Source organism: Hibiscus syriacus, unplaced genomic scaffold (genome assembly GCF_006381635.1).
Source record: "Hibiscus syriacus cultivar Baekdansim isolate YM2019G1 unplaced genomic scaffold, ASM638163v2 tig00110865_pilon, whole genome shotgun sequence".
In the NCBI taxonomy this organism is placed as follows: domain Eukaryota; kingdom Viridiplantae; phylum Streptophyta; class Magnoliopsida; order Malvales; family Malvaceae; genus Hibiscus; species Hibiscus syriacus.
The window spans coordinates 1,740,549-1,763,136 of record NW_024062894.1 but is presented as its reverse complement, the minus strand read 5'-3'; the positions used below and the strand labels follow the sequence as shown (position 1 = coordinate 1,763,136).

The 22,588-nt window shown below is 36.8% G+C and overlaps 1 protein-coding gene across 1 annotated transcript; it reads right to left on the bottom strand.

The window, feature by feature from the left end:
* Positions 1–10,590: 10,590 nt before the first annotated feature.
* On the bottom strand, positions 10,591–11,283 carry LOC120143915 (ethylene-responsive transcription factor 4-like). Its single transcript, XM_039158114.1, has one exon. The coding sequence runs from the start codon at positions 11,232–11,234 to the stop codon at positions 10,704–10,706; it is 531 nt and encodes a 176-aa protein (XP_039014045.1). The 5' UTR covers positions 11,235–11,283; the 3' UTR covers positions 10,591–10,703.
* Between the last annotated feature and the right edge of the window lie 11,305 nt (positions 11,284–22,588).

Genomic DNA, 22,588 nt, shown 5'->3' with positions numbered 1-22,588 from the left:
TTTATGCCTTGATAACCATGTCGTCGATATAAACCTCAATTTTTTTGTGCATCATATCATGGAACAGGGTCACCATAGCTCTCTGATATGTTGCCCCAGCATTCTTCAGTCCGAAGGGCATCACCTTGTAGCAGAAAGTTCCCCACATTGTCCATGTCTTCAGGATGCATCTTGATCTGGTTATATCCCGAAAATCCATCCATGAATGAAAAAAAAAGCATTCACGGCTGTATTGTCTACCAACGTGTCAATGTGAGGCAGAGGAAAGTTGTCTTTAGGGCGCGCCCTATTAAGGTCCCGGTAATCGACGCACATGTGAACCTTCCCATCTTTCTTTGGAACTAGAACTATGTTGGCCACCAACTCCGGATACTTGGCCACTTGAAGGAAACCAGCATCGAATTGCTTCTTGACTTCTTCTTTAATTTTAAGGAGCATCTCAGGTCGCATCATTCTCAGTTTTTGTTGCACGGGTTTGCACTCTGGATTAATTGGCAGTTTATGAACTACCATATCTATGTCTAGTCCCGGCATGTCTTGATAGGACCAGGTGAACACATCTCTGTACTCCTGAAGTAAGACTATCAGGTTTTGTCTTGCTTCAGCCGAGAGAGTTGTGCCGATTTTAACCTCATTTCTGTCATCTTCAGTGCCTAGATTCAAGATTTCGATCGCCTCCTCATGTGACAATATTTGCTTTTCTTCTCTTTCTACCATTCTCAACAATTCTATTGGTAAGTTGCACTCCTCTTCATTGTCGCATTCATCAAATTCCCCGAGACAAATGACCGATTCAAAATCCACCTCCGGATAATGATCATCAGTGCCTGCATTATCGTTATCTGGGGTCCTGAAGGAACAAAGAATATATGTTTGTGTGAGATGAAATATCCCACACGAAGCAGTCAAAGAATTGAATTTGAAAGAAAATATAATAGAGTACTAGAATGAAGAAAATGAATTCAAAAATAAAAAAAAACTTGTTTGCCATGGAAAGGGAAAAATGCATCTTTTATTGAACTTAAACAAAATGTTTATTCACCCTTACAAAAGATCAACTATTGCCCTGGGTATAGGCAAATAGTGATAGTTCGAATATTACTCTGAAAGACTCTTGTAAACCACATGTAGTTCTTCCACCGACCAACTGCTAGGCACGAACCCGGGCGGCAGAAGGCATATCTCAGATCTATCTTCGTTGTCAACATCTTCTGTGGTCACAACATTAATGTTCAGATGTTCCAGAGCCGCTTCTACATCGGATGAGGTAGTCTCAAACACATAACCACCTGACTTGAATGTATGGTAAAGAGGCGGGAATATCTTAGGCTTCCATTGAAGTTTATTTCCAGTCAACCTGGCTATCCCTCTGTCACGGTTCTTCTGGACTTAGTTCATCTTTTCTTGATAACTGGGCTAAAAACCGAGCACAAATTGATTGAGTTTTGAAATAAGAAGGACATGATTAATCCTTCCTTGCAAATATTTCCCAGAACATCTCCCGGTCCTGGCACCCCTTCCCAAAGTCTGCATGATCTCTATTCTGGTACACTTAGAAAGTTAGGGTTTAGGGATTTTTCTTTCTTCTTCCACGAATGTGGCATTCATAAACTCTAAGAAGCAGAATGAGCACTCCACCGCTTCCTCATCTACTTCAATGTATAGGGCCTTCGTGGTCACACTTGTCACGATATCTTCCTCAGCATTAATAATTACTAAGGTCTCGTCAATAACAAATTTAACTTTTTGATGCAGTGTGGATGGCACTGCACCTGCTTGATGAATCCATGGTCTTCCCAAAAAGCAGTTATAGGATATCATGATATCCATCACTAGGAATTCAACATCATAAGTGGCAGGTTCGATGGTCAACGACACCTCGATCTTGCCAATAACCTCTCTCTTGGTAGGCTTCCGCTGTCGGTCCGGCCCAGGTGATGAAACTGAACGTACTTTGGTTAGTCATTCTGTTTGTATCGACTTTTGCTCGGACCACGTTCTGGCAGGTTCTCATATATGAGGTATCTATTGGCAGCCTTTTTAATGTGACTAAAGGCATTACGTTCAGGGCTGGGTCGTTGTCGATTAAGATACTTGGTAAAGCGTGGCCCTTACAGTGGGTAGTAATGTGTAACGCCTTTGTTCGGCCTCTTCCTCCGGATGGAATCTCATCATCGGAGAATGAGACGAGATTATCAGCTTGAATATTATTCACCAGTCGATCTATCTTGCTGACTGGTATGTCTTGTGGCACGAACGTTTGATTAAGAACATTCAACAAGGCCTCCCGGTGTGCCTCTGAGTTCAAAAATAGTGCTAGCATTGAAGTACGTATAGGTAAGCTGTGGAGTTGTTCTATAATTTTTTACTAGTTGTGCTTCAAGATCTTGAGGAACTCTTTAGCTTCTTCCTCTTTTATAGGTTCGTTTATAGCCATCACATCTTCTTTGAAAGGCTCTAGTGGTCTTTGCCCCACATTGTTATCGCATCCTTTGGAAGTACTCACCTGGCATTCGTACTTCCATGGCACTTGTCGATTGTCTTTATATTGAAAAGGCCGAGGTGCTGTGATCACTACCTTAGCTTGTGTTATTGTCGTCTTCTCTTTAGGGGTAATTATCAAAGGACTACCCCTGCCGTATTTCTTATCGGATGATTCTCCGATAGCACAAACATCTGCTTCTGGGGAATCCTGAATCTCTTCGTAAAATTCTAGCTCTTTCTGGTCCATCATGAGTTGGACTAATGATATGAATTCTGGGCACTCTTGCACTTCATGCCCCTCTTCGTTGTAGTAACAACAATGGTTACCACCTTCAATCCTTGTTGCACGTGATTGTGGTGCAAGAAGCCCCGCCTTTACCATTTGGCTCTAGACCCAAGACAAAGGAGCTTTAACTTCCGAAACACAAGTTTTGATTCTATTGCCATTCTCGGTGCTGACTGCGTTGATTCCAGTATCCAGATGATTAGGCAAGGGATTTTGAGCAATGTTCGGTATTCCGGAGTTGAAATGGATCCAATTCTTATTCCGCATTCATTATACAAGCCTCTTGAATGCGAGATAATTTTCAATTGAATGCCCCTGCACACCACCATGATATTCGCAGTAGGCATTTTCATCAAACCATCTCAGATATGGGGGCTTTATCAGATCCATTGGGTAGGGTGATACCGCGTGAGTGTCGAAGAGTTATTGATATAACTCTTTATACGTCATGGGAATGGGATCGAACTGCTCCCTTTCCCTTTCTTTCCTTGGTTCTTTCTGAGTTTGGTTAGAAGTACCGGATGGTACATCTGGAGTGGTTTTTGAACTTGAGATCGTAACACCTTTGTTAGCGTTGTAGGTGTTGACATTGTTGATCTCTCGGTCCTTGTTCTTCATGGGAGGCCTCTTATTGGAGTCCCCTCCCTCAATTTTTCCTTGTTTTATAGCTAGCTCCACCATCTCACCAGCCATAACTAGATCTTAGAAAGTTTCTGATGTAATTGCCACCAGGTGCCCAAAGTAAGGTGTCTTCAGGGTCTGTACGAACAACTTTCTAGTTTCTTTTTCATCCAAGGGTGGATGAACTTGCACAGATAAATCCCTCAATCTCTGTGCGTACTATCAGAAACTCTCGTTATGCTTCTTCTCCAGGCTCTGTAGCATAACTTGGTCTGGTCTCATATAATTGATATGTTTGTACTGCTCTTAGAAAGACTTGGCTAAGTCTTTCCACGTCTTGATATGAGTTCGGCTGAGTTGGTTGTACCACTAGATAACTGAACCGAATAGGCTCTCCTCGAAGCAGTGGATCAGGAGTTGGTCATTTCCCCCATATCCTATCATCTTCCGACAGAACATGGTGATATGGGCTGAAGGCCAGCTGTTCCCTTCGAACTTCTCAAACTTCTAGACTTTGAATTTTGGAGGAAGAACCAAATCGGGAACCAAGCTCAATTCCAGTGCATCCATCCCATAATAGTTGTGGTCTCCTTTGACCATCTTCATCTGGTCTTCCAATACTCTGATCTTTTCTTCCAACTTCTTTGCCTTATCCTCTTGGTCAAAATTCGAGATAGGGCAGTCGTCCGGATGAATATCAAGATTAGTTGCAGAAGTTTGTATATTTACACCCAATACAACTTTTCCTTTGGTAGAAGATGAGTCCCCTTACAGTCCGGATGAAATAACCACCTGTGGGGTCGGTGGTATAGTTACCCCCTCAGACGCACCTACTCTTGGTGCACTTGCTTGTTGTTGTAAGCCAGATAACTTAGCCACGATTTGATCGACTAAGGATTCCTGGCTTTCGTTATGGACTCCAAGGTACTTTTACTGTTCTGGGTCATTTTTTCCTCCAACTCTTTCTGCAGTTTTGCCATGGTTTCCTCAATCTTCTCGATTCTGGTTTCCATTTGTCTCTTTTTTGCTCGAGTGTTATGCGGATGATGTGTATCTAATGCTTGCGGTGATAAACTTGGTGTTTTCTCTTTCCCTTTCTGAGACATGTTCTGTTAGTTAATATGAATGTAAAAACATGAAAAATATAAAAATAAACATGAAATATAAAATACAAGGAATGCAATGCATGGTGTGTGCAATTTAGAGGCATTGATAAAAAAAAGTGTATATTATTATAAATAATCCTTATTTAGACAAAAATGTTTTATCTTTTAAGAGACATAAAAACAATCAAAGGTACATCCGGACTAAATCCTCTAGACCCCGAACAGCTGCTAGTAGATTGACAAGTCTTCTGTCTTTATCTGTCACTGGTTGAATGCCTTGTCAAACCACTCCAGCTTCCCTTGCCAGGTCGTGAAGATGACAGGTTGCCTTCTGTACTTGCTCCAGGAAGTCTCGGATGACTGCGTCTCTGGACTTCACCCTTTGTTGTGCTTGCTCCCAACAGAAACGCCATTGTAAACCTCCGTCAAAGGGCACTATCTGAAGTCCACTCGCTTGCTTCTTGAACCCATCTACAATGGCTTCTAACTCAGCTATTGTCTTGCCATCTTTCTCATGTTGTTTCTCTATATCAGCCACCTGGATTCTCAAGCATTGGTTCTGATGTTGACTATCTGCTAAGTGTCTCTAAGCAGTTTTCAACTGTTCCTTCCAAGCTCTTTCGTCAGGCCTCTCGAACTTCTTTTTTAGGCTGTGAGCTTCATCTTTCCAGTATTCAGAGGTCACTTTCAACTTGGAGTTATCCTTTACTTTATCTTGATACCCCTTTCTCAAGTCTTCGAGCTTAAAACAGACTCTTTTATGTTCTCTTTCCAGTTTGTCTACTCGATCTTTCTGAGATTCAGCATCTAGCTTCCACTGATAGCGTTCAGCTTCAAGTTTCTTTACCCTCTATTTAAGCTCGTTATTCACAGCTTCAAACTCTGTTTTGGCTATCTCAAGTTCAGAAAGGACGGGCCTGAGATGTTTCTCCATGGTCCGGGTGTCCTCACAATCTGGCACTGGGATGTTGTCATTTTTTCTCAATCTTCGCCACTCCACATAATCCGGAGTAAGCATGTCTCTAGCAGCTACAACATCCATCCAGAATACTTTCTTCCATTAATCGGCTGCTTCCTTGATCATTTTCTTATAGCTGTCACCGTGATACACAAACTCTGATCTAGCTAGTCTGCTTGTTGCTGGGATAAACTGACGTGCCCCATACTATCTAAGTGCTAACAACAGAGCATACCCAACTGCACCCCAAAGTCCAAGTAAGGTCATAGTATCAGAATCCCCACACCGGAAAAGAACGTCACCGAGGAACAACCAGGGGGCTCTCCAGGTAATATACCGATCCTGAATATGTGTAAAGACTTTCATCCACTTTTCCTTTGAAGTACCTTCATGCCATTTCATTGTGATGAACTCTCCCAAAGGTGAATAGATAGTGCTAAATCAGTGGTAGGAAACCCCGTTAGTCTTCCAAAAGTGGTTGTGAATCCAGACTTGAAGGAGCTGAACACACCCAATGAACCTTCCTCCACCAGCTCTTTTGTAATGATTAAGATATCGAAAGGTCTCGGCTAATATGACAGGTGCTGGGTTGACTCGTCATGGAAGTTGTTCAAACAGCTCTACCACAGCAGCATCAATGTATCCCAAAGTCTTTGGAAATATAATCAGACCATACAGACCCAGTGCAAACAGGTCTATTACCTTCCACTCATCGGGATGGTTCTTCATCAGTTGCTTGATATGAAGCCAAGCAATTCCTTCCCCATTGCCCTTACATCGAGCCCGGTCAGTTACCCATTTTTCGTCAACCCCGGTAACCTTGGCCAGTGCATTCTTGAAAGGCTAACTTTTGATGTGTGTAATGTAAGCTCGCTCTAGTTTGATGCTTTCAGAGTGCATCAGTGTATTGTACTCTTCAATGGTGGGCACCATGTCCTCCCGATTAAAAGTGAAGCAATTGTATCCTGGGTTCCAGAATTGAACCAAGGCTCTGATCAAGGGCTCATCAGTCTTAACATGAAGCAAAAGTGCAATGTCACCGTACCGTTGGCTGAACTTCTATTTCTGATTATTCTTCCAACTGTCCTATATGTCTCAAAGCTCTTGAGCATTATTCTGCTTCAGGCTAATAAGAGAGTAGCTAACCAGCTCTGACATATAGCTTCCTTGAATACTGTCTCCTTTTTCCTTCTAGGTCTTCTCGGACCATAGTCGTACCTCAGGGTTTTCAATCTCTTGTATTACAACACCTTTATCCATTAATTCATATTATTTTGTGTGTAATAAACACCTTTTTAGGGATCAATGGCCTCTTGTTATGATACAAATGCTATAAAACAAACACAAAGGTAAAAAGTTAGTAAAATAATAAAAGTAAAAAAATGATGAAAGAAAGAATGAAAAGTAAAAGAAAAAAACATGGTTAGAGTAAAAAAATATTGGGTTTTGGAATTTGGTTTTGGGGTAGGCTCTAAATCTCCATATTCTCCCGATTTAGGTTCTAAAAAATGGTACCTGAGTTCTCCTTGCCGGCGCCCCCTTGGGCTTACCAGACCCTTAGTCCTAAACCAATCACAAGCTTGTGTGGACTAAGTTAAACTCGAGAGGACACATTCCCTTATGTCTATGCGGTGAATAAATTCACATGAAGAAATAAGGTATATGAATCCCGAATGCTACTTGCTAGGCCTGTGTGGTGAATAAACTCACACGAAGGTGTCGTTTTTACCCCTACTTAAAATAGGGTTCGGAGCTCAGGTTTAGAGCCTTAAGTGAAAAAGAAGCTTTGAAGACTGAAATCATTAGAAAACGATTAGTACAGCTATTTACTTGAAAATATAACCAAAAGTAAGCAATATGGATCGAAGAGTTACCTTAAAATTTAAACTTATCATTTTCGTTAAAAAACAAATGGAAATTACCTTAGCCTAACTCACTTACTTGTGTCCCCAACAGAGTCGCCAAGCTGTCGGAACCGTCTTTCGGGTGGGCCCGAAATTGGGTTTCGACTTGGATTAAACGATTTGGAGTTCCCACCGATCATTTATTTTAAGAATAAAATAGGTTGATCGGATACCTTATTTCTTACCAAATCTGCGCCTTACCAAAGATGTGTCGGATTCGGGAGTCGGTTACAGTCAAGGAAGGGTTAGCACCCTTGAACTGCCCTTTCGGTACTACGCAATTTCCAGTTGTCTTAAATTAAGAAAATTATAAGTCTAAATTAAAAGGTAAAATAATGATCCAAGTTACTTACCGCTGACAGTTTTAAAAGTGTACCCTTACAAAAGTCAAGAAATATGTTAGAGAAAAAAAATGAAAACAAATACAATTGAGAGAGAAAAAGGAAATAAGGAATTCAACATGAAGAAAATAATAAAAACAAAAAAATGAAACAATAGATAACATAGTAAAAATCTATATAAAATCAACAAATAAAAACAAGAAGGAAAGTAATAAAATGAACATCAAGAAAATAATAAAATAAAAAAATAAAAAATGGAAATAAAGTAAAAAAAGAAATAAAAAATGATAATAAAGTAAGGTTAAAACAATTAAAAAGGGTAAAGGCAATAAAATTTAAAGAATAATAAAAAAGGATGTGAGGACCGCATGTTTGCTTGTTTTTGTCAAAAAAAAATATGCCTTTAGCTAATAGGTTTTAAGGGTCCCATGCTATTAATAATTATGTTTCATTTTCGGTCAGGATGTGTGGTGCTTCTATGTATATCTAACGAATTGATTTACATCAGAAAAAATAATAAAAAATATATATGTATAATAAATAAATAAAGCGAGGTGAAAATAAAATTAGATAAATAAAAAATAGATATAAAGTAAACAAAACCATAATATATATATATATACTAATATTAATATTAATAAAAAAAATAAAGAGAGAAAACAAAACCTATATGTGTAAAATAATACAATATGATATTTAAATAAAATAAATAAATGGAAATATATATATATATATATATATATATATATATATACATATATATAATTAAATACTATATGGAAAAATACAATAATAATAGAGAAATAAAATAATACAAAATAAGATATAATAATAAACAAAAATAAAATAGTAAAAATAAAGAATAAAATAAAAATATGAAAATATATGTATAATGATAATGGCGTCAATTTGAAATAAAAACCATATTGGGAGCCAAATTCAGAAGAAAATCGGGGTTTAGATTCATATTTGGGATCAAAACAAAAGCCTTTTCAAATCGGAGGGACCAAAAGCACGGTTTACCCCTTTTGAAACAAAAACACTCGGGTTGTAAGTATATGGGTCAGGTCGTGGGTCGACTTACGGGCTCACTATATAACTCAAAAAACAGAAACACATTTCATAATTAAAATCACCCTTAATTTGGATCAAAAACAGATCCCACAAATCCTCTCGCCTTTTCTTGCGTGTTCATAAGGCGGATGAACACGCCGCCGTGCTTTCCAGAACACGGCCACACGTCGCCTCGCCGTCGTCAGTCCTCAGCGGCAAAACCCAAAAAAAATTTACCATTCAAAACCCCTTTTCACACACATTCCGAAAATCCAAGTATTTTCTCAAGAAAATAAGCCTTGGAGGCTAGATCTATGAAAATAGATCCCGAAAAATGCCCCTGTTCATAGTCAAAAAATCATTTTATTTGGTGTTTTTCGAATCAAGAGCAACCATGAATGACGCATGCAAGAATAAATCCGAGAAAAGGTTCGACCTTTACCTTTGTTTCTTTTGAAAAATCGTAAAATACTTCGAATATCACTGCTCGTATTTTTGTGGAATTTTTTGTGCAAAAGTTTGCTTGTATTTTGTATGAAAATAGTGAAAATTACAGTAGGGATTACATGCTACTTATAATATTCAAGCAACCCTATTTTTGGGTATTTGATCCCTAGTTAAAAACTAACATTTGCTATTTGTTTACTGTTGAACCGAGATGATCGATTGTGGGTTATTACTGAGGGATCTTCGTGCTCTCCTTGCGTCGAAAGAATCGAAGTTGGCGGCGTGCAGCGTGGGGGAACCTGGGTTGACTGTTGTGGCGTCGCTTGGGACGCTAGGATTTTGAAAACCCTAGCCTGCTGTATATGTTGGGCCTGGGTCACTTGGTCTTGGGCCTATGTGTAACATATGTAATAAAAAATAATATAAATTATAATTATATAATACCAAAAATACTTTATGAAAATTTGAGAAAAGCTCACTCCATGGGACGTGTTTTTCATGTGTCGTGCCACCACAGCGAAGGCACTCCCCTTAAAAATACACATTTTTATCACATGTGCAAAGTGTGTTACCCCAAACATGTCTCCTTATGTCGATTTAAAAAAAGATGTTAGTTTGATAAATATTAAAAAAAAAAGTGTCATAATAGTTTTTATTAAAAAGTTTTGGTGATTTTTGAATAAATTATTATTATTATTATTATTTTGGTTAAGTTAGGTAAAGGATAAATAATTGGTATGATGTGCCTCCAAATATAGGAGCAATGATAGCCACTACTGCAAATTTCCCTTTAAAAAGAAACTCAAATTAAATGCCATCTTTGCCAGTTGCCACTACATCAACCTCGTCAACACGGAATTACCTCATGGGCCCAACGACGAATTCATGATTCCCGCCTCTCACTTTGCGCCCTCCATTCCCTCTTACGAGTATTCCAGAACTTCCACGTTCCCTCACTTCCCCCTTATCCTGACCCTTCGATGTTCGCTCAGATTTAAACAACGGTCTCGATCACTCGAGTAGCAATAGATATTTTTTAGCGGAAGCAGCTGATTTCATTTTACTTTATTTTAAAGGGCCCACGAGAGCCGTCATCAAACAGAGTTTCTAACATCCGCCAAATCTCCCGCTAAGCATACTAAATTGACATTGACGTGTCGCTTCATTGTCTTCTTGAATTCCATACGTAGCCATGGATAAAATAAAATTAATTTTTTGACCAAAGATATTAAAATCAGTAAATTTAGGCAAATTTCCAAATATAAGAAAATATTTAATTTCGCTATTAATTTTTTAATTATAATAAAGTAGAAACACCGTTGAGAAAATTTTCTCAAGCTGTCAAAAATAGAGATAATAACTGAGTTACATGTTTTTTTTACATACATAATACATTAACCTGTCAGTTTTTTAAATTTGAACTCAAAAAATAAGACGAAAGGAAAGCCCAAAACGCAGAGGATTGAAGCTCAAAACGACATCTGGAAGAGAAAGAGACACAAATCAATCCATCTCAGCGGGCAACTGATTAAGATCAAGATCAAACACTCTCCGCCGCACTCCGCCTTCAAAATCTACAACCGATGTCGACGAATCGGAGTCGCTCTGAGCGCCACCAGTTGTGGGGCAACCCTTCCCGGAGGAAGCAAAGGCATCAAAGAAGTCAACCGGACGATGCGCCGTCACAGGGAACGAAGAGCACGCGCTGGCGAGAGTGAGATCCAACGGCGGCGGAGAAGAAGACTCCACGGTGCTGCTCTGGCTGGGGCTGCGCGTGATATCGTTAACGTTATTATCAGCGAAATTTGTTTTAGCCTTAGCGCCACGGAACTCCCGCGCCGCCGCGTCGTAAGCACGCGCTGCTTCCTCAGCCGTGTCGAAGGTGCCGAGCCAGACTCGGATCTTCTTTCTGGGGTCTCGGATCTCGGCTGCGTAACGGCCCCATGGGCGCTTCCTAACACCACGGTAGCGGATCTCCTTTGCATTCGGGTCAGAGATCGGGTTAATCGGAGTGGGCGTTGATCTGGGAGCCATAGTTTTTTCTTCTTCTTTCTTTAAATATATAACTTCTTTTTATGTTTGTGAAATGAAGGTTGGTTAAGCAAAAATGGGTTAAGGAAAATGGCTCCGAGAGGTGTTGGTTTATATCGAGGAGGGTGAGGTATAAAACGCACCGGTTCGGCGCTTTGTTGAGTGCAGTCAAAGCAGGATTTGTGGGAGTTCGTTTTCTGTTCCACGAGCCACTTTAGTTCATTACCGCCGTCTAATCGTGTTTTGCCACGTTTCTCCTTACTATCCAGTATTACGTAATTACATTTGCTAAACATTAAAAATGTCTTAAATTCTTTTATATTTTTTTATTACAATTTTATTTTCTTCTTTGAACAAAAATAAGCTTTATTGAAATAATTTTTATTTTAATTGAAAATTTTATTTTCATAAAATAAATGTTTTGTTTCAACTCAAATAAATATTGAAAATGATAGAAGTCTATCATTTGTTTATATTTGAATAAGTTATTTTATTTAAAATATGCTAAAATTTACTTATTTGACTTATTTAGTGGTTTTATTGGCCTAGATGTATTGTATGCTTTTAGACTATAATAAGAGGTTTAAATTTATTTATTTTTTGACAGATCTATACATAAACGCAAATAGGAAATTAAGTTGAAACGGGTTCTTCCAAGAAAAACACTTTGATGTAACACAAAACCGCGTTGCCGTTCGTCAAAGGGGATAAAAATTATTGGGCCCACAAGCTCAATTAGCATTAGGGCATCTAGGTAATTTTATATTAAAAACCATAAATAAATAATTATTTAAATAAATAGGGCATTACATAAATTACTTAAAAGAATAACTCCTAAATCGTCCATATCGGATAATCTTGCGGCCTGCAAACCGCGTGTTGAATCCTCGCACTCTTCAACACGCGAGATAAATCCGACATGGGCTCACTTTTCAGATAAGTCAATAAAACAATTGGATAAAAATGACCGTGAGCATTACGAAATGTGAGATAGTCTTTATGATTCAAAATATCGCGAGATTTTGTGAGAGACCTCGTTGCTTACAAAGCGCAAAGTTCTTTTGAATTTCGTATAGCAACCTAATTTGAAACGTAGAAATTAAATGAATATAATAATAATTAATAATATTAATTTATTAAATATAATAAATAATTAAAATATATAAATATAGCAATTAAAATATATATTTTATAAAAAAAAATAATTATAATATATTTTGAAATTTAAAAGATAAAAGCGGGTAACAATCTCCCATCTTACAAACCGTGAGGTATTACGAACGGAATAAATTATACGTGTTTTCAACGTAACTCGCAGGACGCGAGTCACATTTAAAGCTACACTTCCCCAGGCACCACACCCATCCCTTTCATATATTTAAAGATTTCATATCACGGCGGTGAGTCTATTAAGACATGATCGAAATCACATATTCGATTATTGGAGGTGAAATGATGAGGTAAATTAATTAGTATTATTTTGTATTTTTATTATTTATTTATTGATTGATTTAGTTTATTTGTTTTGTTATTTAAATATTTTTTAATATTTATATTTCATACGGATATGAACGTGTATTAGAGTGTCATATAAATCGTGTGACAACTCCCAATACATATATTATTGAATATTTACATTTAGTCGGTTTTGGATATATCAGTAGTATAAATGGTGACGGTGTGAAGTTGCATCCTTCACTTATAGATGCGTTGGTGGAAAGATGGAGAACGAAAATGCACACGTTTCATTTATTGTGTGGGGAGACAACTATTACCCTACAAGATATTGCATTTCATCTGAGACTGCCTATTGATGGAGTAGCCATTACTGGTGTTGTTGGTGCCCCTAGAAATATATGTGAGGTATTGCTCGGAATTGATCCTCCTGATGATGCACGCGATGGTGGAAAAATAAAAATTAAATTTTTGAATGAAAATTTTACGAACCTACCCTAGAATGTGGAGCATGAAGTGAATGATGTAAATATAATTTTTTATCTATGAATATTTATTAATATTTCAATTTATTTATTTTTTTGGAAATTAAGTAGTTATATTATTTTATTAATTTTTTGAAGTGATTTACTCGTGCACATATATTACGAGTTATTGGGGGATTTTAATGCTAGAAAAATACCGAAATAAGGTGCATTTAATGTGGTTGAATCATTTGCAAATTTTGAGTGATTCAAGAAATATAAATTGGGGGTTAACAATTTTGAAATTTTTGTTCTAGCAGTTTTGTAGAGCCGTAAATTAGACGAAAAATTTCATTTGAGGGTGTTTATTGTTGTTGCAATAATGGGCATGGATCCGAATGTCATTTTTATGTTCGATCCTTAAAACACATGTCCCATATGAATTTCTGTTACTTAATAGGTAAAAAAATATTTTTTACCTATTGTTATAATATTACTAACACATAATACAATTCTATTGTATTAATGATAGGTGGGCTGATGAAACCTTTCACGCCTACTTACCAACACATCAACGAGACTTCAGACTCTTGATCGATAAGTTTGGACATCAGGTAATAAAATATTTTCCTTCGATTTTTATCTTATAACTTTAGAATAATTTAATTTATTTGAGGTTTTTAGCTAACAAAGTTGTGTAATTTTAATTTTATAGTTCCTGTGGATGCCTTACTGCGATGTTGCTATTACTGATTATATACCACATGAGATTTGGGTGACTAATATGCCCGTGTACATCGTGTCAGTCCTTTTGATATTGTATAAGATAGTCGAGTGGTATCTTACCGAGCGCATCTTTCGATAATTTAACTGTGTCCAATCAATTCCGCCACATCCACATTGCTTGGATGAGTTGCATCAATTGACGTGACAAGAAAAGACAAAAATTAATTGGACGGACCATAATATGATGTATTTGAACGAGTGGGTTCGAAGATTCGAGAGGACGCCCATGACTCAACCCATCTTCGACCACAGCGTGACATACGATTATATGCGATAGTACCAAGAATTTGGGATGCCACATATATTGACCAATGAGGAGCGAGTATGAGAATTATATGTTCCTCTACAGACTCACCCACGGATGGGGACGTAACGTGGGGGACTCAAGGCAGAGAATAAGAAGACAATAAAGTGCATCATCCTCATCGGCAACAACACAGGGAGCTCTTTAGACATCGTTGACACACCTTGACCCTGTCTTCACCCACTCGACTCAATCAACATTTCAACAAATGGGCAGTTCTCAAAAGGCTTTCTCATCGACGTCTTTAACTAGTTATATTCACCACTGATAAAATTAACGACTAACTTTGGATCTGGTATTGTTGAGTAGACGCTGTCGTAATGTATATTTTACACTTGTCTTGGTTCAAATGCTAGTGGTAGATCGATTTCATATACAGATGTCGGTCTTGATAATGATTGCTAAAGAGGAAGAGGAACCACAATTACATCCGCGTCAAACTCATCGTCCACCACGATGCGGAACTGGTGGACATAGCCATTATTAGTTGTTATTTATTTCGTCATTGAAAACTAAAATATTTGTACTAAAATATTTTATTTTGAGTTAATCAAAATATTTTCAGTGAAAATTACACCCTGCATCCCGCGATATCTATAGTACGTTAGTAGAATCATACATATTGCAAAATGCGAGATACCAAGATCTCGTACCCTGCAACCCGCGTTATTTGGAAATCGCGTCTTTAACCCGTGAGGTTCTTGAACGCCAATAAAACAACCGTAATTCATTATTATAGGGCAACAACTTAACTAAAATGTCGATGAAAGAAATCCTTACTACTTTGGTATGTTTCGATGGCCAAATAATCGGTGATGCATCTCTCGGTGTTGTGTTTTAGTCTATTCACACTGTAACAATAACGCTACCAACGAAGTTAAATTATAACAAGTTGATGAATGAAATGAAGAAAAATACCCCACATGACCATGGTACAAAATTGTTACCCTTTAAGTATCGACTACCGACGTCGTTAAAACCAGTAATGTACACGATATACACCATTGAGGACAATTGTGATGTGCATATGTTAGTTAAAGCTCACTTGCAATATTCATTTAGAGGGCCGACGGAGTTGTTTGCATTATTTTATGATACTAATGATGGTACCAGTGTGCCAAGTTAAAGATGAGTGGAGTTTGACTTTGATCCAACTATTGACATTCTGACGGAAGATATTATAAAGAACTTCAATTTGTTAAGCACACACGGTACATAGAACGATTTGGGTGCATCATCGTCTTCGATGTCAAGGCATTATTGCGTTTCTAGATTCGAGTTTGACTTGAACATGCCATAAATGCAACAATCCACGTTTAATCCATTCGATGATTTCTCATCTGGATGATATTAAATGTATATCCCTTCTGTGAATAATGTCTCAATACATATAGGGAGATATTCTTTTACTGATGTACGTGACGTTGATCTTGGGGAATTGGTTAGTGAGTGGTCTTGTGATCGACGAACACCTATAGTAGCGACTAACTTTAATTTAAACGAGGTTGCACTATTCCATTTTGAGGGTATCATTTTGACAAAGAACCAATAAGGGAGCCCGACCCTGATGGTGATGAGTTAGACTCATTCTATAAAGAACCAGAAGACCTTGATATGCCACCAGAAGCTGAAGACAACGAATAATACGATGCGGGTACAACGGTTCCATATGCCGCAATGTCTATTTCTTATTACCAACCACATTCTCACTTTACAAGAATTGATATTGAATAATTCAACGCTCCGAAATTTTTCCAATTCCCATACATTGAGCAATACAATCAACGTAGTGATGGTGATCTCTATGTTGGAATGGTTTTCAGGTTAATATAATGTTTTAAGTTTTCATTATTTATTTTAATTTGTTATTGGTAAGTTGAAAATTTTATTTACTCTTTTTACGGATGAGTTTTAGGACAAAAAAAAGATGTTGCTACAATCAAGAACTACAACATACGTCGCTCCATCACGTCAACTGTGAAAAAAACTGATGCGGATAAGTACATCGCTGAATGTCTCCACAAGAAGTAGTGATGTAATTGGAGGGTTCGTGCATCATAGTTGAAGACGATGAACAACCTTTGGAAACTCACAAAATATGTCCAACCACATACATGCATTGCAACATCTTAAATTAAGATCATCGTAACTTGGATGTGCACATACTTTCTGAAGCTGTCATTTCGTTGCTCAAATCAAATCCACGTGTTACGATTATGAATTGTATTACTTCAGTTACATCGATATATGGGTACACAGTTGACTACCACAAAGGATGTTATGCAAGGTATCAGGTCCAATAAAAATTGTTCGGCCAATGAGAGGAATCATACAATGAATTGTGGCCATTGATTAAACTGATACAGAAACACATTCCGAGAACAGTTGTGAAATTAGAAACAATCTCGACGTAGGAAAGTGATCATGTTGTACAAGGTAGCTGCCAATTCTACTAGCTCTTTTGGACTTTTCCACAATGCATTAATGTATTCTGACACTGTAAGTCGATTGTTGAAATTGATGAAACTTGGTTATATAGCCGATATACTCAAATAATGTTATTGACGGTTGCACAAGATGACAACAAAAAAAACTATTCACATCACCTTCACAATTGTTAAAAAGGAAGATATCAACTATTGGGAATTCTTCCTTATGAATTTACAAACATATGTTCTATCACATGTGATGCATGATAGAGATGATGAGATTTGTCTTATTTCTGATAGAGGCACTGGTATCAAATATGCATTCCAGCGTATGATCTTGTATTTCTAACCCCCCAATATTTATCTCCGGTACTATTTACGACATATTGTCGCAAACTATTTATAGAAGTTCAAGAGTGAATATGAGCGTCTAATGGTGCTTCGAATGGGTACGTCTTTTACCCTTTTCGGTTAACGATATATTTACAAAAATTATTTCAAATTTAATTGTTCCATTTTTTATTGATAGGTTACACACAGTCCGTACGTGAGTTTGAGGACTTGATGCAGGAAATGAGACACATGAATTTTGAGGGCTTAAACTACCTTACTAGAATCCTAATGGAGAAATGACTTTGATAATTTGGTGGGGGTAAACAATATGGTCACATGACAACGAACTTGACTGAGGCAATAAATTCACTACTAAAAGGAATGTTTCATTTGCCTATTACCTCCGTTGTCAAGTTGTCATATTATTGACTAGCAACCCCTTTTTATAACCTTAGAAAGGCAAGCAACTGACTGGATGGTAGGTGGCCACCAAATCCATCCAAACATCCTCAAAAAATTGTAAACATTCCAAACCAATGAGTTCCATATGATTCTCTCGCAAAATTCCATTATTCTGTGTATCAAAATTTACGAGGCCATTGAAAGGTATACAACATAACGCATACGTGGTTAATTTGCTAGTGAGGATTTTTTTTCAAACTTTCAAATACCCGTGTGCGTACACCATTGCTATTGTTTCTTCTGTTCGGATACCCTACATGAGATTCGTTGATCATGTTTACTTACTTGAAACTATATTCAATGTTTATAAATATGAGTTCCCTCCCATTGGAAATGAATGGGAATCGGATGAAGCTGATGATGAACCTACAGTACGGCCAGATTATGCACTACGAAGAAAAAAAATTGGTCATTCACGGTCAACCCGGATTTTTTGTGACGAGGATTTGGTCAACATCAAGAAAGAATCGGACAACCAAAATTATGCTCTATATGTAGGAATCCCAGACACACGAAGAACAAATTTCCCAATCGCTTAGGCCCACGTATCAATTAAATGGGCTTTTTGCATTATTTCTTTTTTAATCAACAACACTGTTGAGTTAATCGATTGACGAATATGGCCAAGAGGGGGTGAATTGGCAATTAAAATTTTGGTGGAAGCTTTTGCAGAAAATTGAAAAACATTTGCACAGCAATTTAGAGTGGTTCGACTTTCTCAACCAAAGTCTATGTCTACTACCTTAGCTATCCACGCTAAGGATTTTCCACAAATTCACTAATTTGTCTTTCTTTTGAGGACAAAGAGTAACCTTACAAACCCTCGAGAATTATATCTCAAATTCTTGAGAACACTCTCTCCCAAAGAGTACAATACAAATTTGCAAACTTACAAGGAAATCCTCACAAGGTAGATTGTTTGCACAATTCTAGAACAAAGAAAAGAACACTAAAAAATTGAATACAATTGAGCACAATAAGTGTTCTTGAAAGCAAAATGAATATTGAATGAAAAATAGGCTTGAAATTCTCAAACTTGAGGTTTGATGCTTTCTCTTTGATTTTCTCTTGATTATAGTTGCTTGATGTTTCTTGTTATTGATCAATGGCTTCTAAGCTTGCTTAAATACACCTTGAATCACTTTTGAACGTTAGGGATCATTAATGAAGATAATATAGTTGTTTTAGTGTGAAATCAATTAATAAAACAGCTTGGAGCGTGGGAGGAATCGGTACCCCATAGGGGGAATCAGTTCCCTAAGTGTAAAATTCAAATATTTCGACCGTTGAACAGTGGGGGGAATCGGTACCCCCTAGGGGGAATCGGTTCCCTCCGAGCATACTGGAATTCTCGGAGCCAAACCATCCAGGGGAATCGGTACCCCCTTGGGGGGGAATCGGTTCCCTTTGAGCAATCTGGAATTTTTGCCTTTGAGATGGTTCGAAATATTTTGTAAAATCATTTTGAAATTATTTTAAGATTAAAACTTAATCTTACACTTGAGTAAGGATTAAAAAATAACCTTTGAAAGATTTGGAGTAATATTTTGTTATTCGAATAATTGTATCGAATATACTTAGAAAACCTTAATTGAAAATCTTAAAATTCATTTATCTTAATTTGTTATATCGAAATATCAAAATGTTTTCAACAATCTCCCCCTTTTTGATATAAAAAAACATTTTAGTAATTTTAAGATTTTGAAATCAAAAACGACGTTTTTGAAAAATTACTCCCTCTTACTTTAACACTTCTCCCATTTAAAACATTTAACACTTCTCCCCCCTTTTTGTTAAATCAAAAAGACTCGTAAAAGATTTTAAACAAGGTTTTCGAAATCATTTAGCCAATTGATTATATATAGTTTAAGCTGCTAAGATCACAATCAAGAGAAACGTTAGCCATTAGTTTCATAATCAATATTCATAAACAATGTGACATGGAAAAATTGGTCATATATCTAGCATGATGTAAATGATGCAATAAATTTAACTAAACCAAATATATAAATTCAAACATCCAAACAAATCCAAAGTCTAACAATCCTCAAAATCAAACATTCCAAAATATTCAAAAAGTTGAAACAATAATCTTTTAGTTCAAAGTTCTAAAGTTAAACACATAATCAAACATCCGGATCGGGAGAAGGAAAACGAGCTCTCATAGCGGCCATCTCATGTGAGAGTGCATCAATACGTTCATTCATCGAAGCGTTGTTTATGCACATCTCTCGAGGATTTCTAATTGTTAAGCTCACATTGTGGATAAATGGGACTCTATAGAAGTAAAGTGCGAATCCATGGTGGCATATCAGAAATCGAATGTCTCCATAAAAGTTTGAAAATATGGAGGCATTTGATGCGTTTGTTGTGCTTGCTCCTCGGGCTGTTCAGGCTCATCTTCGGCTTCATCGATGTCTCGTATTAATTGTTCAAGCTCGGGATCGTCGTCAGCTTCTGGTTGAGCTCGTGAAGAACTAGCTCCCGGAGTATTTTCAGAAGATTGAACCCATTCACCAGTTTCTTTATCCTTTATCCATCCCGCTCTCATTAAGGAAAGAAGATTAATTTGTTTTTTAGAGGAAAGGAGGCATCTAGACCTACTCTAAAACCGGCTTTAGAAAACAAATTACTCAAAATGAAACCGTAAACTAGAGATGAACAAAGTTTCTTATTAGGAACAAGATTTACGGTTTCAACAATTTTAGCAAAAATGATCTGAGGTAGGTTTATTTTAATACTGTTTTCAAAACAATATAACCACCAAAGATCCAAGGCTCTAAGAGTAGAATAACGACCTCCGGATGGTCGAAACCACCAAGAAATCATTAGATGAAGAAAACGTTCATGAAGGTCTAAGACACTCGCACTATCCCTTCTTTTATAACGAGAACCTAAAATTTGTTTTTCATTTGAAATACCATCGTTATCTAATCCTAATGCCTTGGCTATGTAAGCGAGTTAATATGTAAGAATTGTCCTAGGAGGTAAGAATGAACTTCTATGGTCTCAGTTTGAGCTCAGTTTTTGACACAAACGGCATTAGAATAAAAGATTTGAACAAGTTGATGGTAAACTATAGGTTCAAGGTCACAAAGTTTATAGAATTTCCACTCTTGTAAAAGAGGAAGATATTTAAAATTAATATCTAACATGGCTTGACAAGAAGGGATATGTTCTTCTCTAATTTTGTAAGAGACGAAATATTGATAATACCAAAAACGATGATTTCTAGGACCAGGATGATTGAAGCATGAATTTTGAATAGTTAAATTGGGATCAACTGGATTAGGATTAGGAATTGGAATTTCAGGAATAGGAGGAGGATTTGGAGGTGGATTTGGTTGACGGTGTGAGCGACTAGATGATGGCCTAGCACGTTTAGGATTGGACATGGTTTAGGAAATCATAATAGAATGGATAACCTGCAATTTAGAAAACACATGTATGCAATTCAATCAATCCCAAAACTCAATTGAGTCCTCAATATTTCAAGGTTCTCTAAATCAATCCTAATGGGCAAAGTTTTTGAAAAATATTGAAAAATAAGATTTTGAAAAACAATATATGTATAGTTTTCATAACAACATAATTCAATTAAAACACAATAATTTAAAAAAAACATTTTTTTATTTCAAAAATTTCTAAATTTTTTTGGAAAATTCTTGTGTTTTTGATGAAATTAGTTGTAATATCTAGTTTCTAATCACTAAACAATCAATGCACGATCACTATTTCTATCTAGAACTAATTAAAACTAGTTCTATGTTCAAAATCAATGAAATAGAGAGTTTAGAAAAAATTACCTTGAAAGATGAGATTGAGTGGATTTTGATGTTGTTTGCACGATTTTAATGATGCTAGCAGGTTTAGAAGATGATATTTGAAGTGAATTTCGATTAAAAACGTTGATTTGAGGCAAAATGGAGATTTGAGAGAGTAGAGGGGAAGAACGACGGCAATGAGAAAAAGAAGAGGGTTTTAGGATTTTTGGGTGTTCTGCCCGTGTTAAATTCCAGAACCCCAGGGGCTATCGATTCCCCTAGGGGGAATCGGTTCCCCTTCAAAGGGGGAATCGGTTCCTTCATGAGGGTATCGATTCCCTCTGCACCAAAATGCTAAAATCCGATTTTAAACACACAAAATGCTAAATTAACTTTCTCTAGTGGTATTGGCAACTCATATATTGAAAATTAATTATGTTCAAACAATCAAATTAATCTTTAAACGATATTTGAACATAAAATTAATTTTTCCTCAAGAATAATAAACTCCCCCTAACTAATAGCAATGAATGCAATCAAAAATTAGTATTTTTCATTTAGTCTTAAAAGTGCTAAAATTATTTTAAACACTAAGTGAAGATAGGTTGGTCAAACCTAATTCTCTCCTAAGTGTCCAAAATCTTTCTTTGTCTAAAGGTTTTGTAAATATATCTGCTAATTGGTGCAAAGTATCAACAAATTCTAGAACTACATCTTCCTTAGTGACATAGTCTCTAATGAAGTGATGTCTTATTTCAATGTGCTTAGTTCTAGAGTGTTGGATGGGATTTTTAGTGAGACAAATAGCACTAGTATTGTCACACTTGATAGGAATGGTACCAACTTCAATTCCATAATCAAAAAGTTGTTGTTTCATCCATAAAACTTGTGCAAAACAACTACCAGCTGAAATGTATTCGGCTTCAGTGGTAGATAATGCAACACAATTTTGTTTCTTTGAAAACCAAGAAATCAGTATATTTCCAAGGAATTGGCAAGTACCGGAGGTGCTTTTCCTATCTAATTTTCATCCTCCATAATCCGCATCAGAAAAAGCATGCAAGCTAAAGCTAGAGTCTCTATGATACCAAAGTCCTAAACTAGGTGTGTTCTTAAGGTATCTAAAGATTCTCTTAACAGCTAGTAAATGTGATTCCTTAGGGCATGATTGAAATCTAGCACATAAGCAAACACTAAACATAATGTCCGGTCTACTTGCAGTTAGATAAAGTAGAGATCCAATCATTTACCTATATAATTTAACATCTACACATTTACCTCCTTCATCTAAGTCAAGCTTTGTTGAAGAGCTCATTGGAGTGTTATGAGGATTGCCATTTTCCAGTCCAAACTTCTTGAG

Coding starts and splice junctions, on each gene's coding strand:
- LOC120143915 (XM_039158114.1), bottom strand. CDS start 11,234: ATGGCTCCCAGATCAACGCCCACTCCGATTAACCCGATCTCTGACCCG.